Source organism: Argiope bruennichi, chromosome X2, assembly GCF_947563725.1.
Source record: "Argiope bruennichi chromosome X2, qqArgBrue1.1, whole genome shotgun sequence".
Lineage (NCBI taxonomy): Eukaryota > Metazoa > Arthropoda > Arachnida > Araneae > Araneidae > Argiope > Argiope bruennichi.
This window is the reverse complement of record NC_079163.1, coordinates 75,436,274-75,453,169: the sequence shown is the minus strand read 5'-3', so window position 1 is coordinate 75,453,169 and position 16,896 is coordinate 75,436,274. Positions and strand designations below refer to the sequence as shown.

At 31.1% G+C, this 16,896-nt stretch overlaps 1 protein-coding gene across 2 annotated transcripts in view; it reads right to left on the bottom strand.

Annotated features, from left to right (window-relative positions):
- Positions 1-2,061: 2,061 nt before the first annotated feature.
- The window catches only part of LOC129960142 (protein cramped-like), a 111,193-nt gene continuing 96,358 nt past the window's right edge, over positions 2,062-16,896 (bottom strand). For both annotated transcript variants that reach the window (XM_056073318.1, XM_056073319.1), the window contains exons 16-18: positions 16,358-16,521; positions 11,871-11,999; positions 2,062-9,362 (exon numbers count right to left, since the gene is read on the bottom strand). In XM_056073318.1, the coding sequence (XP_055929293.1) occupies positions 9,246-9,362; positions 11,871-11,999; positions 16,358-16,521 (410 nt within the window). In that variant the 3' untranslated portion in view covers positions 2,062-9,245. The remainder of the gene's footprint in view (positions 9,363-11,870; positions 12,000-16,357; positions 16,522-16,896) is intronic.

The following is a 16,896-nucleotide window of genomic DNA, read 5'->3' as shown; positions in this document are numbered from 1 at the left end:
GGATGCTGTAATTTATATTCGGAATGTAGCAATTCCTGTAGTGGATTAATTTAAATTTTGGGGGATAATATTTGACCGTAAGCTCACTTTCCTTCCACCTGTCTTACATTTGCGGAAGAAGTGTGATAGGTCATTGAATATTCCCAAGATATTATCAAGAACCACATGGGGAGCAGATCGTACATCTTTACTTCGAATTTACGAAGCAATTTTTATTTCACGCATTGATTACGGATGTATGGTTCTGCAAGGTATTTCGGAGGCCCCCCCCCCAGTTTATATTGTCTGTCACCAGTTGCATTAATTTTACGGCGCCAAAAAAAATGTCTGTACAGTACTACTTCCGAACTCCATCAGCCCGAAACACCCTATGCACTCTTTGATGCTTCCTGTTCGCCTTCGGTGGCTTTATTTGGCTCGACCCTCTCACGTTCTTCCTTTTAATGAGAGAGTTAAAGCACTCCTCGATGATTCGGAACTCCTTGATGTGAGTATTCATACATTTGGTTTATTTTCATTCCCTCCGTGGGATATTCCTCAGTTTTCTTTTTTAAATCCTTTTCATGGGTTTGAGAAACCGACAAAGGCCTCTATTATCTTCCAGAAGTTTTTTAGTTCCCATCGTTGTCAGTATTCGACTTATATGCCTATTTTCACAGATGGTTCCAAGTCAGACGGTCATGTTGGTTCTGGTATCATTTTTATTATACAAATAATCAGTTATCGTTTGCATGCATCTTTTTCAGTTTTTTCTGCTGAGTTAAAAGCAATTCCCTATGCACTACAAACAATTGCTCTCTCTCTCTACTGAACGCAAATTTTGTATTTATAGCGACCGCATGAGTTCTTTGGAAATACTTTCTCATTTTCAAAATCAAATTCATCGCACCGTCCCGGAAATTCTGGGTCTCTTAAGAACTCTAAAAAAATAGGGACCATGAAATTTTATACTAGTGGATTCCGAGTCAGGATATGATCCATGTTGGAATAACAGGAAATGTTCATGTGGACAACTCTGCAGAAACAGCGTCCTTGTTTATGCAGCTTGAAGTACCATTCTACGATGCGAAGAACTCGTTTGCGCATCGTTTTCATTCTATATGGCAAGTATCGTAGGATCAACAAATCAAATTACATTCTATCAAACCCACAATTACATTCTGGACTGGTGTTCTAATGCTGAGTTCGATGTCAAATTGACTAGACTCCGCATTGGTCTCGCTCGCTTAGCGCACAACATCTTTTATTAGGCGATCGAGCTCCTTTTTGTTCTAGATGTCAAGTAATTTTAACAGTTCTTAATATTTTAACATAATGTCCCGATTTAATCTTTATCGTTTACGCTATTTTAACTACTCATCAATGGACATGCGAACGTTGTCGGGGAAAATCCCCACAAGAACATTTTTAAGTTTTTAAAAGCAACTGGTTTTTATCACATCTAAAACTCCATTATTATTTATTGACAAACGCGTCGCCACATTATTTTAGAGTTTTATCATTGAACTTAATGCGTCTTTTGTTTTATTGTGCGCTCTTTGAACTTTTTACACAATTTGTTTTTTTTATTGACCAAATGTATAGCTCAGTATAGCCTTTTCAGGCTCTTGTGACATTAAAACTAACAATCTAATCCAGGAATTTGTGCAAAAAATGTCTACCGAAAGAGTCATGTTTCTTATTAAGGTGACATTGTAAAAAACATTATTTACTGAAAAGAATCAAAATGCATCGATTCTCTTTATATTAATTTTAAAATAAAACTCAGTCTACAGAAAAATATTGGAGAAGCATAATCTCGCCAACTTAGACGATGAGATCATCTCTAGATATTAAGGATTTTATTAAAGGAAAGTTCTGCAGATAAATTTTGAATAAATTAAAAAAAAATTATCTTAAAATTTCCGAGTTTTTTTTATCCAACAGAACTTATGATACTCTCGAAAAATACAATGAACAAGTCAACAGTTTTAATAACATTTAATACTTTATTTTACTTGAAACAATTCTTCACATTTTAAATTCATTACAAAATGAAACATTTTAAATAACATGATAAAATTTAAATAAAAAGATAAGTTAAAACAATGATAAAAATCGCATTAATTGATATGATTGTCGGCTTTCAAAAAATTTTAAGACTAAACAAACCAGTCACTTTTGTTCTAAAAAAATTACTCAAAAGCTTAATTAATAAGTTAAATGTTATTTGTGCTTGCTTTTTTTCTCACTCGATACATAGATTTAAATTAAGAATGCAGAACAAGCCAAACTAAGATAGCCATTTAAAAGAATTTGCTATAAGTTGTTTTCATTTTCTTACTATTTTTTATGATTTAGTCTTACACAAATCATTTAAAACTAATTTTAGCAATAAAAATATTATTTTAATATCAAGCAATCAAATAATCTCGCAGCAATTAGACTATCAAAAAGCAGGTAGAGAAATAAAATTAACATAAGCTCAAATTTTGGAACAGTTCATTTGTATTTAATAGCAACACGAAATTGAAACTATTTTTTTCTAGATTGCAAATTATTTGCATAACCATATTTAAAATACATTAAAAAACGATAAAACATTACAAATAAATATTGTTAACCATTTCCCTCTCATAGTTTCAGTATTGCTAAACCCTTTTCATAATGCAGGAAAACATTGGACAATATTCTGGAAAATTATTGCTTTTCAGAGAAAGTTCAATATATCGAAGGAAGTTACACGTAACAACATTACTATAAACACTTCACTCTCAATAACATATGATACAGGTAAACAAGAAAAACAAATTAAATAAAATGTACCAAATTTTTTAACACTACACAGCCAAACAAAAACTATGCATAAAATATCTACTTTCATAAATTTTATATTCATAGCTTTCAAAATTAAATTCATATTTAGCCAGTAGTACCTATAAAAATAATTATGGCACCACATGCATAAAAATCGGTACAGTTTTACATATTTGTACATAACATAAAATATGAACATATGCAAATAAATATACTGTTATATTATATAACCACTAAGATAGAAATTCACAATTAATACATTGGGTTGCACAAACAATTATTTAAATATTTTCCAGCAACTTATTTAAGTTGCAAAAAATGCACAAACAAAAACAAACAAACAAAAAACGTATTGCACATTCAAATATTCCATATAAAAACTTATTCAAGATAACTGTTTAATAAATGGTCAGCAGAGAAGTGAAACCAACTATAAGAAATTAATATTAACATCAAATTGTGTTATGTTAGGAAAACAAAAATTAAGGTTGGTGGTCATTAGCAATTTGTTTAGATTCCATTTATATTTTGGAATTATCATGTAAAACATTTATGTATGAGCTGCAAGAGTGAGACAGATAACAAACATGTATACAGATTAAAATATTTTATTCATATTTCCTTCACTTCCAGCATCTTAAGATATTTTAATAAGGTTACGAATTTATCAGAAATAAAAGATCTCTTAGAAAAGAAAACTAAATTAGAGTAATAACATGTTCATACCTTCAACCCTGTTGTGCAGTATTAATACTAAATTTGTACTTGTAGTTTATTCATTTATTTTGATAACATTATTTCAATTTGTCATTGTTTTATGATCGGTACAGTCAACCAATAACTTTATTTTTCTTACATTTCAAAAATAAAAGCAATGAGATTGGCAAATTTTGCATACATTCGACAAAAACTTTAACTTGCTTCTTAACTTCCCATAACCTTTTCTTTCCTGGAGATAGTTGGATAAGACACTCAATGCCTGTTGATATGGATGCTATGGATTATTCTAATAATTTAAGGGAAGAGTTAAGTGAAAGCCATTTTCTACATAAAAATGTTTTGCTGATCATATTAAATTTTCAGTTATTAGCAAAGAAAAAAGTAAAAGAATTTTCAGAATTTATTCCTATTTCTTGCCAATCCAAAATATAAATTAAAACTTAGCAATCATTCAAAAACTAAGAAAAAATAAAATAATTATATTATGAAATGAGGTAGTAAATAATTATTATTTTGAACTAAAAAAAATGTTTGAAACTATTTTAAAATATGCATTATGTTTGTGGATTAATATTAGCCTCCTAACTTCTAAATTATTCAAGATATTTACTCAATGATTTCCAAGAAGCTGACACAATCGCTACTGTAACACTAATCAGAAAACTGGGCGGTCATCCATGTTAAATGGAAATGCTTGAGTCACGGAAGTGTTTTCTTTGATTCATCAAATCAATAATCGTTAAAATGTTAACGAGATTGTTAAAAATCTAATATCAATAAATACTCATCTTACACAATTTTGACCGAAACGTATCGTATTGAAGCAAAATCTGTGCTTTAACTCATGAATGATGAGCAAAACATCAACAATATCATAGGTAGTGAGGAATTATTGTATTCAAATGCAGATGAAAACTTTCTAAAACGGGTCATAATTCTCCAGAACTCTCCTGAATTTCTTTCTTTCTTTTTTTATTTTTATTCCTTAAGTTAAGAAATCTTAACATGAAAGTCGATGGTTTGAAACAATATAAGAGCCAAGAAAATTTGCCGAAAGATTTGCATGCAATTACAATCTGGCAAACATACCATTAGTTTGTGGCCTATTCTTCCCAAATTTCATGTGAAACTGATTCGTCCCTGTATAGGGCATATTCGTTTCACTCATAAGCATCTCATTTTTGGCGAGAAACGGCGAGAAACAATGTGTTCTACGTGTCATGCTGATTTAATGGTGAAACACAATCTTACAGAATATTTATCAACTCTAACCTTGTCAGACTTGATGGGTGAAAAACGCAATTGAAATAATTTTAATGTTCAAAAAGGTATTCAGTTTCTTACTCATATTTAACATATTTTAACTTTATTTTTTGATTGTTACATTTTTCACAATGAGCAATTAAATATTTTATTCATGTTTTTAGCAAGTTATATATTTTTTAGGGATTTTTGCATTTCAAAAACATTTTTAGTAGTACCTGCATTTGAATTACGAATCTGTGTAGTGCAGTTTAGTCAAAAATGGCTTTTGTATCAAAAATCATAATAATCAGTGAATAATAATAGTATAATAAAATATTGCAGCACATTTCTTTCACCATAAAAGAATGCGTGATGATATACACATTAACAAGGATTTTTTTTTAAAAATAAAAGAAGCTTTTAGTATGCTTATAAAAAAAATCAGGGCTCAATATTAATATAATAAAAACAATCAATACAAAATAATCAGAAATTTAATGCTTTGAGGATTCTAAAAATGATAGTGAGACAATAAGTAGCGAAAAGAGATGAACATAAAAAGAAATGGGATCAGAAGTTCAAAAATATTATCTTCTCATGCAAGGTAATGTATTCAATGATAAATATTTCATTCATATTAAATTTAAAACGTCTTTTCAATAGTTAATGCCTATTCCTTGATAATAATAAGTTAATTCTAACAGAACAATGGAAAAAATTTGATATAATTTTAAAAAATATCAAGTTAACACTTATTAAATAAAATTTAGAGCTGTATTCTCATCATAAGTTTGTAACAAAAAACAGCTAGGAAAATAAGCCTATGCGAATTAGCTGCTCATTTCTTGAACTACACAGTGACGGTCCAAGGGGTGTAACTTTATAAAGACCCACGTTTCTGAAGCCATAACACAGCAGATTGTAATTTTGTAAAAGAAAAATGCTTAAGTTTTCTTTTCTTTGTTTTAATCTCAATAATATATATTTAAATATTATCATGCTATTTTGCACACTGATGCAATCTAAGGCAATGTTGTGAACTTAAGAGTTTCACTAAACGTGCAGAGATGACTACATAAATCTAACCATAATCAAAAGTGTCTTTATTAGGAAAAAAAAAATTGAGATTTAACATATTAATAAAGCATCATAGGTTAAAAAAATTATTAGGACAATATTTACAAACTGACTAAAGATCTTAAGTGCTGCAAGGACGTTACCGAGAGTATTGATTTATTTTATGAAATCAAAATTTGGTGTCGAATTTTGCCTTCCAGGATCACAATACTTATTTAAATTGTATCTAACTTTATTTGTATCCTGAAAATCATATTGACCAAATCAATTAACGTCACATCTACTAAAAGATTTTGTACCCGGTTTAGACAAAAGATTAATTTACAATGTTATCGACGTATTTGCTATGAAACGCGTTTGTTCGAATTACTTCATAGTAAACTTTGTTATTTTGAATTAAAAGGCAAACCGTTTAGATCGATGATGTGCCCAAAATATTGTGTCGCGTGCCATCAAGTGAAACCCTTGATGTCTGAGCTCATTTACTAATAAAAAAACATTTGCTATATGAGAATTATAGAAAGATGTAAGACAAATAATTAAAATATTCCCCCTCTCAAATACAGAAAAGAAAATAGCTTCTGATTCTTCAAGCTACATCAGACAATATATTCCACACAAAGAGAGGGGAGGGGGAAATCGGAAAACAAATGACGTATTTATGTTGAATTTATTTGAACATTTTCAAAACTACCAGTGTGAAACCAAAATATTTTATTTTTATAAAATGAAGAAAATATAATAATTTATCTTTTTGAAATTATATACAATGGAACCTTTTCGAATGGTCACAACTGTTAACAAGCCAATTTTTTGTAACACGGATTTTTTGGCACATATACCTAATGTTAAAATAAGCCCTAGCAACGCCCCCTCCCCTCGAACAGCCAGAAAAAAGAAAACGATTACTGTTACACCTAATTAATTAATTTTACTGTAGGAATATGCTTTGAATTGCTTTATAAGAAACACAGTCCAATTTGTAGATATGGATCAATTAATATGATAATATTAAAATATATTCCTACCATTCCTATCTTCAAATTTAAAATTTGTCAATACAATCCGTCTTACAGCTTTTATATGCACTGTGAATTAGTCACCTATTTATGCATTGCTTTCTTTATAATAATATATTCTTTTAAGAAATAGCTAATATAGTGGCTCAGTCGATGCTGGTGATATTCAATTTGTGGTTTCAAAAAATTGCATGCACAACATAACGCTTTCTTTTATGGTGATATATTTTGAAATTCAACAATTGAATTCATAAAAATAAAAAATATTTAACACATTAATTGCTGTTTAAAACCATAATGAACAAAGACAAACATATTAAACAATAAATGTAATTAAAAACCATAAAAAAGTATAAAAAACAAAATTACAAAAAAAGAAAATGCAATGCAAGCACAGCAATGAGAATAAAAGCAAAATATTCAAATATAAAATCATATGGGTAACAAAATAACCAGTTACCTCGTCTCAAAGAACATATTTTAAAAAAATTTCCAAATGTGGTTACCTTTAGTTAAAAGCGTCTTCTACTTTTAATATTCAACTTTTCATAAATTTAAATTTTATATATAACAAATAAAATAAAAATAATTTAGGTTTTTATTTTTAAAAATTGATGTGAAGTTTCAATGCATTATCAGTATCAGGCTCATTCTCAAAGCAACGTTTGAAAATTTTTAGATCAAATTGAGTATTTAGATTCTAAAAATGGCACATAATCTGACCTTATACATTTACGATGTTCATGTATGCTTCAAGAACATCCACCCAATGATGAATATACATAGTGAGTAGAAACAAAAGAGTAAATAATATTCACTGATACTTTTAATTATTTAGTCTGGTAAAAAATCAGAATATTATGTGAAAAGATAGTATAATGGTTCATGGATATTAACTACTGCCAGCAAGAAATTAGAATTTAGTTCCTTCAACAGAGCATTATAGTAATAATGGAATCCTCACGTTTATTCATTCTGCAGGAAATTTAAGTTAATTTAAAGTATATACTACTGTGTAAAACTTCTACAAGAATAAGGACTTGCCATTTTCAAAATTATTTAAGCATTTAAAATTTTTCATTTTGAAAATGAAAGGGGAGGGAAGGACAAAAAGACTTCGCTTTTGAACTATTTGAAAGATCAAAAATTAATTAAAACACAAATTTCTGATCAAAATTATTCAAAACCACACAAAATTTTATTAGAACTGAAAAAAGTTCTTCAAAATATTGAGCAATTCTTTTTGAGACTCATATTTATGAATTTCTCATTCTCAGCTTGAGCACACTCATAAGTTCACTTCACTTTTTAAAAATAAATTATATAGAATTAACCATACAAATTAATTAATGCAGTAACATTACAAATTAGACATTTTTTGAAGCATCAAAATATATTAAAGAAAGTAAGAAAAAACAATTAATATATGGTAAAAAACTAAGAAGGAGAATATTTGAATGTCATATGGATAAATTTAGATATTTTAACTATAAAAAATATTCACATATACACTTCAGATTTATGGACGAATAAAATTATTTCCAAACTATTCTTAACATACTGTAGAGATAAAGCTCTTCAGTGGCTTAAACTTTTGATGTTAATAGGAATTGGTGCTATTCTGCGACTAAGAGCTTTTTAATTAAACACTGGCCCAGCAGGCAAGAATTCTGAGATGCATTTCTGTAAATTTTGCTCCTAGATAAAACAAAAAAGTAATATACATAGAATAATTATTGAGAGAAGTCCATCCCCCCCCCTCAAATTCTTTATATATCTCTAAGTAGCCGCCTAGGGCAATGAAATTGCCCAGTAAGTTTCATTGTTTTCAAGTAAGGCTCATTTCAGTGTTTCAGAATACAGGCAAACATTATGCCCATCCCTCCATACTGAAAAATAAACTGGCTTCTTTCTCTCTCTCATTTCATATACTCTTTTTTAAATCTGAATTATATATTAATAACACCATTAAAAGAAAGTCGCATTTTAAAGCATAGTATCTACATGTACAGCCAATAAAATTGAATGCTATTTCAATACTACTTAAAAATACATATTCCACGGAAAAGGCAGAATACAAAATCACCTTTACACATCACTTATAATCTGTACAAATTCTGTTTTTTAAAAAAGTTCAACTAATTATAAAGCTGCAAAGGATTTTGCCTCTTCAAAATTTACAAATATTTTATCTACAGATATTTTCACATATTAACATACAATTATATTACAAATGTAAATACATAATTGAATAACTTTATGTAGAAAAGTACTTAGATATTAAAATTAAAAACCCCTTAATTATGAAAAAATTATATCTCTCTTTACCATATGACTGTAGCAAATATTACAATATGATATTATGGTAGATTTATACAAATGAAGTCGTCATGTAGGTTTGCTATCGTTACTTGATGAATTATTTATCACATCAGCAAGGTCCTCAAACTTTGTGATAAAATCAATGCTGCATTCATCAAGGAGACAACGGACTTGAGAATCAACCTAAAATAAGAAATCAATAAATAAAGTATATACTTTTCAATCTACAGGGTGATTATAATTAAAGTTTAAGTTTCAAAACGTTGTAAGAAAAGAACTACTGATGAGAGTGATGTCAAATTTGAAAGGCATGTTATTGAAGAAGGCGGAAAGCGTATGGCATAAGAAAAAATTAATTTTAAATTTTAGCAATAAATGACGCTGTAAGCGGCAGAATCACGACGAGAAATGAGAAATGATTCGTAAAACAATGGCTAAGGTGTAAGTTACACATTAAAACGCATTGACAAATTAGAATTGCTGAGTAGTTTTATTTGCATGACTGTACATATCACATCGAAAGGGACAAATCGGTTTCAAGAGTTTTGCGGCGACATACCGCATAAGAACCATTCATCAAAGAAGTACGGAAATATCTCGAGACTGGCGCAAAACATGTTGGATATGGTGTCCACCGTTGTGTGCAACAAGTTGAAAGCGACAAATAGCATGTTCCACAACAGATCGCAGTGCCTTCGGGGTGATGTTCAGAATGTGTTGCGAAATGCATGTCTTTAATACCGCTAAATTTGCAATTGGAGCACGGAACACAACATCTTTCAGATAACCCCACAGCCAGAAGACACACGGAGTAAGATCAGGTGATCGGTCAGGCTGTAAGAAAATGATGGCTGATAATTCGAGCACTTCCGAAATGGAGCCTCAGCAGCTGCTTCACGGGATGTGCACGGGAGCGCCATCTTGCATAAATAGGATTCCATCCACACATTCACGCTGTTGTAGAGCTGGAATGACGTGGTTGCGCAAAAGATAAGCATAACGATGACCAGTAACTTTAGCGGTAACAGGACCGGAAGCACCCGTCTGCTCGAAAAAATATGGCTGTAGGATGGATGATGCCGTAAAGCCTCACCACACCGTGACCTTTTCAGGATGAAGTGGTACGGGGTGCGTTGCCAGTGGATTTTCTGTTGCCCATATTCGAGAATTCTGGGTATTGACGTACCCTCTCAGATGGAAATGGACTTCATCTGTCCACAAAATTTTCCACGGCCATTCATTATCCACTTCCATGCGAGCAAGAAATTCTAACGCCCTTGCTGGCAGATCAGACGGAAGCAACTCCTGCACATAGCCAATTTTGTATCGATAACATTGCAGGATGTTTCGTACAATTTTCAGCACTGTGCTCGTAGGCCTGTCCAATGTTCGGGCAATTCCTCGTGCACTGACGGTTGCACACCACTGGCCGACCCCTCTTGTAATGCTGTGGCCACTTCAACTACCGTCGAATGCATTCGTTTTCTCCCTCTACCAGATTGCACATCAAACGAATCTGTCGTTTCGAATTTTTGCATCATTTTCTTCAGACCCACGGCACTTATTGGACCAACGCCTTCTTTTATACCCTTCAGTGTACTGAACTTTTGCACAATCATCGTTCTTGTAATACAGCTTTACCAGCAGAGAGAGGTCCTGCAGTGAGACACTCATGGCGAACGTCTGAAACGCGAAATGAGGAACAGCCGTGTACCTGGCGATTTTATAACATTGAAATGTGTCGCGTGCATGACAGGTATTTTAATTTACATCTTCTGCCGCTTACAGCGCCATCTGTTGCTAAAATATGAAACTAAATTTTTTCTTCTGCCATACGCTTTCCACTTCATCAATAACATGCCGTTCAACGTCATTCCCATCAGTGGTTCTTTTTTTGTAGTGTTTGAAACTTAAACTTTAATTATAATCACCCTGTATAAAGGAAAATAGAAAAATATTATTCATTATTGAGTGGATATGCTCTTACCGATATTTTACTAACAGGAGATCTTCAAGTATATTACAATACATAGCACGTTAAACAATTGATAAATACACAAATTCAGCTAAAATTTGGCGAGAAGAAAAAAATATGCAACATATTTTTTAAATTTCATTCAAGTCGGCAATACAAAGTTAAATATAATATACTGTCAGTAAGTACTTATTGATTTTGATCAGCTAATTCGCCAGAAACAATATTTTCAAAAACTTTCAATGTAGTCAGAACTTACAAAGTACATCATTGAAGTACTTATGAAGTTGAAAATTTTTGTAGTTATAAAAACACTGAGATACATACTTCTGCCAGATTCTTCAGATAGAAACAAGTAATTAATAAAGTTAATGAATAGATTAGAAATTTCATAAATAACTACATTTATACACATTCAACTTAATTTTTATCAAATAATGTTTAATTGGCCTACTTTACTTTTCTATTGACACTTGGCATTGAAAATGAAAAAAAGTTTAGAAAGCTCTGTTGGAGTCGTCCATTAAGATTTATGCGGAGTATATAAACTAGGAATATTTTTGAATCAGATTTAAAGGTTCTGAGTATATAAACAAGGAATATTTTTGAATCAGATTTAAAGGTTCTAATAAGTGAAGAAATGCCGAAATTTATAAATAAAATACGACAGTAAAGCAATTAGTTATTTTAAAAAATCAGAATAAAATAACACTTACAACAGGAGCCAACCTTGCAATTGGGTCAAAGTTTGAGTTTTCTGTTGAGACATTTGATGTTGATGCACATGTCAACTTAGTAGGCGATTCCACTGAATTTAAGAATGTATTAAGAGATAATTCAGTACTCTAAAAATGTAAAAGATTTATTAACTGCAGTTGCAAAATAATTAAACCAAAACTGAACAAAATAAATGCAATTTTCAAAAGATATTCAATATTTTTAAAAATATATTTAAAACTTCAGCATTATTTTGAGAAAAAAAATGGTGTAAAAATGCAATAGCAAAGCTAGTACATTTGAACTGAGATGCAATTCTGTCTACTTCATAATAATTTGAAAAAACTTCAAACTACTTTAAATTTTAGTTAATTTTTACCTTTTGGCGGTGAATTTTCCGTTTTAGAGTAAATAAAATTGATTTGACACAGTGGCAAGACGCATGATACGATCCAAAATTTGATTCATACCTACAATTGTGGTAATAAATAAATTCATATGTTAAATTCCACTTATCTAATTCACAATTTCGACCCTTTATCTATTTGACCTTTTACGATATCGGACCCTTTATCTATTTGACACATATGATTTTTAACAAAATAACCAAAGCCACACTTGAATCTGTGACCTTTGTCCCGACTTTAAATTCAAGGAAAGGAGAAGGTAGCAAGAGAAACTAAGAAATATGCAAGAGCTGCATAATAGTGAGAAGCAGAGAGCAAAAATCATAAATGCACTAAAAAATATCTTACAAAGTTTTGACCAACCTTTTAAACAGATTCAATAAATTCGAGTTTACGATTAAAAATTTAATATCGAATTCAACAGAATCTAATCATTCCATTAATGACAATTCTTCAAATGAGATATTGCTTTCAGGGTTAATGCAAATCAACTTAAATCTGGCAAAATTCAAAACATTTTGTAGAAAAAATATTTCCAAATACAGTGACATAATTATTTTATTTCTTCTTTAAGGGAAGAAAATCAGTTTTTTGGTTTATCTACGTTTCCAGATGTGAGCGATGATGCATCAATTTATATTTCAGAAATTTACTGAAGTTGCCAGTATCAGCAGTCACTAAGGGAGACAGTGGAATGCCATCTCCTTTCAGTTTAAAACATAATCATTCCACCAAGAATTTGGAGGGATTATTTTGACATTTTTTTTATGTTACTATAGCTGTTTTAAGATTTACTGCGTGATTATTACATTACTAGAAGTTTATAAATGTGAAAAAGAAAATATAAATTCTAGAATCCTAGATTTGTATTTAGTCATATATAGATTTTCAGAGTTTTATTTGTACTACTGTACTATAAATATATTGTATATATGTTGTATACATTATTCCACTTTTACTATTTTTATGGACTTTTTAGGAATATTTAGTTAAGTAAAATTGTGTCAGTTTAATAACTAAACCGTGATTTGGAATACAAAAATTATTGACAAAACAAATTTTGTTTCGACCCGTCAATCATTATTATTTTAAATACACTCATGTTCATAAATTACGGATAATTCAGAATCATGCGGAAATCGAACTCTAAAATACATATATCATCCATAAAGTGACTACACACATCTTCAAAAATCATATGCAAATTGTAGGAATCCACCAGATGACACCGATAGTACGTCACAATGACGTGAGTGCAAGAGAGTGATGTATAAGGAACACAGACAAAGAAGTAAAATTGTTCGCAAGCCCTTTATAAACCTTTCAGTGCAATAACTGCATAGTTATGACACAAAGGATGTATTTGGATGATTTTTTACGTGGTAGAATTATCGGCCGTCTGGAATGTGGGCGTACCCAGCTGGAAGTATGCTAGGAACTTGGAATCGCCCAGAGTGTCATCTCCAGGCTTTGGTAACGATTCCAAGATGATGGTAATGTGAGTAGACGTTACAGCATAGGTCGCCTCCAAGTTACAAAGCCGAATGAGGGCCGGTAGTTACTGAAAAAAAGAAACAGATGGAGCACAGCATCATACCTGTTTTGTAAGCTCTCTTCAGCCATTGGTACGGCAGTTTCAAGACAGACCGTGTACAGACGCTTACGGCAGATTGGTCTATATGCTCGTAGGCTTGTCAGATGTGTTCCACTTTCTGCAACTCACTGTCGCCACGTTAGCCTGGAGTAGAGAGCATGCATTGTGGACACAGCAACAGTGTGCTTGTATTATGTTTTCCGACGAGTCCAGGTTTAGCTTGCAGTCTGATTCTCCCGAATTTTCATATGGTGAGCGCCAGGTACTCGTTACCACCAATAGAACATCACTAAACGACACCGTTACGGTGGTGCAGGATTGCTCGTTTGGGAAGGAATTATTCTGGGTTCCAGAACTGACCTGCATACTTAAACTGGAACCATGACAGGCCAAATCTATCGGAACGTCATTCTGGAACAACACGTTCCAGAATGCCTTCCCCATAGCGCCAGAACGTTTTTTTTTGGGGCGCTATGGGCGCAGAATTCGTGTTTATGGATGACAACGCCCATCCTCACTGTTCAAACATCGTAAACCAATGCCTTCGATCGGAGGATATCACCCGTATGGACTAGCCAGCATTTTCACCGAACTTGAATCCAGTGGAGCATGTGTGGGACATGCTGGCCGACGAGTTACAGGTCGTCAACCACCACCTACATGTCTACCGGCACTTCGGAGAGCATTGCTTGATGAGTGGTGCAATATTTCACAGCATCAGATCGATAATTTGATACTCAGCATGCCTAGACGTTGTACGGACTGTATTGCATCGTCTGGGAGACATACTATGTATCAACCATTATACCAACCCTGAAATATTGGTTTTTGTAAATAGTTCGCAATTTTTATTATTGATATCAAAGATATAGCATCTTTTTTTTGTTCTATACCTTTTGTTTAATAAATATACGTTTGTTTTGCTTCTGACTTTTTTCTTTTCCTGAACTTGCATTATTCTTAATTTATGGACATGAGTGTAATTAACTGAAAGCATCAATGTCCCCTAAGGGTATATCAATGCTCCCTGAATAAGGGACAAATTGATACCAACCCATTTTTAGGTAAAGTATATAATATTTTATTATGTTATTGATATCCAAAACTCGATAGAAACCACATATTATCTTAACAAATGTATAAATATAATACATTAATTTTAATTATTAAAGTTTATAAAATAACTTTTTAACTTTTCAAAAAGAACACCTATATCCTTGCTATATCCTTCCTTTACGATATTTTCTCTTTCTATACAAAATATATGATAAAGTAAAATCCGATCTTCGTAAGTTCTACCAATGATTTGTTGTTTGATCGTGAACTATTTATTGGACGTGTGATTAAGTGAAATTGAATGATTTTCTGTTAATATTAAATAAATAAAATTGAGTAAATTTCATAAAATCTAGTCGAGTTAAAACGAGAAAAAAATTCTGAAATTTTTAAGAGCACAGTGGTGCTTATTTCATAAGTGGGCTGAGAACAAAAGGCATAATGCTTCATAGTAATTTTTTGGAAGGTAAGTCAGTATTTACATTAAAAGTTTCATTATAGATATAAAATGAATGAGCAGTCATAGAGAAGTAATGTTAACTTTCTTATTAATTTCCTCAGATCTGATTTAATTTATAGTTGTAATTTCAACGGAGAAGAAACCTGAGTTGGACCTCAGGCATGTGTGGCCCCAAAAGAAATATTTCATTTTCACTTATAATTTGGAATAAATAATATAATGAGAATGTGCAAGTTTTATAGTTTGAGAAAATTAATGGGGGAAAAAAAAGGCTCATCTACCACGGATAAAAATAATATACTCTTTAAAATAAGAAAAATATACTTTTCGTATCTCACACCAATGCTTCCACCCCAGCACTAAGGGATTTGACCTTGCTTTCCTTTTCTTTTGAAGGCGTGCTTAGTTTTTCATATTATCTAAATATTATGTTGATATTTAAAATAACGAAAAACAGGCAAAATTTACTTCTCAAATTAGTTTACCATTTAGCTTTGATTATATTTAATCTAACAAAAAAAAAATTACAATAAAACGAATCTCTTTCATGACTTTAACCATTATTCAGATAGATCTCATAAACTAAATTGAAATTTATTCCATGAACTAAATTGATAATATATATAGATTTTGTTATTAAACATCTCTGTAAAGAGAAAAGAAATTACTGTTTAGTACAAACCAATTAAAAGACACTAAAGAAATGATAAATTATTTTAGGAAAGAGATCTTCACACATAATGTACGTTATCAAAATATTAACAAAATGAACTGAAATATTTTCTTTGATATAAGATAAAAATAACGCTACATAAAACTAAAGAATTTAAGAAACAAATGTTTAAAAAGGATATGCATTTTTATTACCATTTGAGATGTTTCAAAATAAGACGAATCAAAATGTAATACAAGAAACAGAAAAAAAAAAAAGAAATAAATCCTCTCTATGAAAAGAAAAAATTTACTCACTTCACCATTGAACCACTGAATTTCAGGCGAATTTACTCTGAAAGGCTGATGGTTAGGGCTACCTGGTGGAGTGTTTCGCTTTAATGTAGAAAGCTGATCCTCACCAAAATTTGTTGGGTTTGGAGATGGATCATACAATTTACTTTTATTAGAAATACCAAATTCTGGAATGAAAGAAAAGCTTTAAAAATAAAATAGGAAAAATGAAATTAAATCGTCAATCACTTTCAAACATCTAAAACAGAAATGGACTCTTCTGAAAGATAGAAATGATTCTATATATTAACTCACTGAAATTCAGTAGTGAACTATTTGCAACAACTCCATTTCATAAAACATCAACTGACACTGGACTTACAAATTTATCAATTCCTAAAGGGTATATCTTCCAGGGTCTACAAAAAAATTCCCTGTACATATATTCATGATACGAAGAAATACGAGAACAGCACTCATGTGATAGTTATAATGGAATATGGTTTTAAGGAATAGAAAAAGCAAGAAAAGGAAGCAACAATTTAATATTATTCGAAATAGCA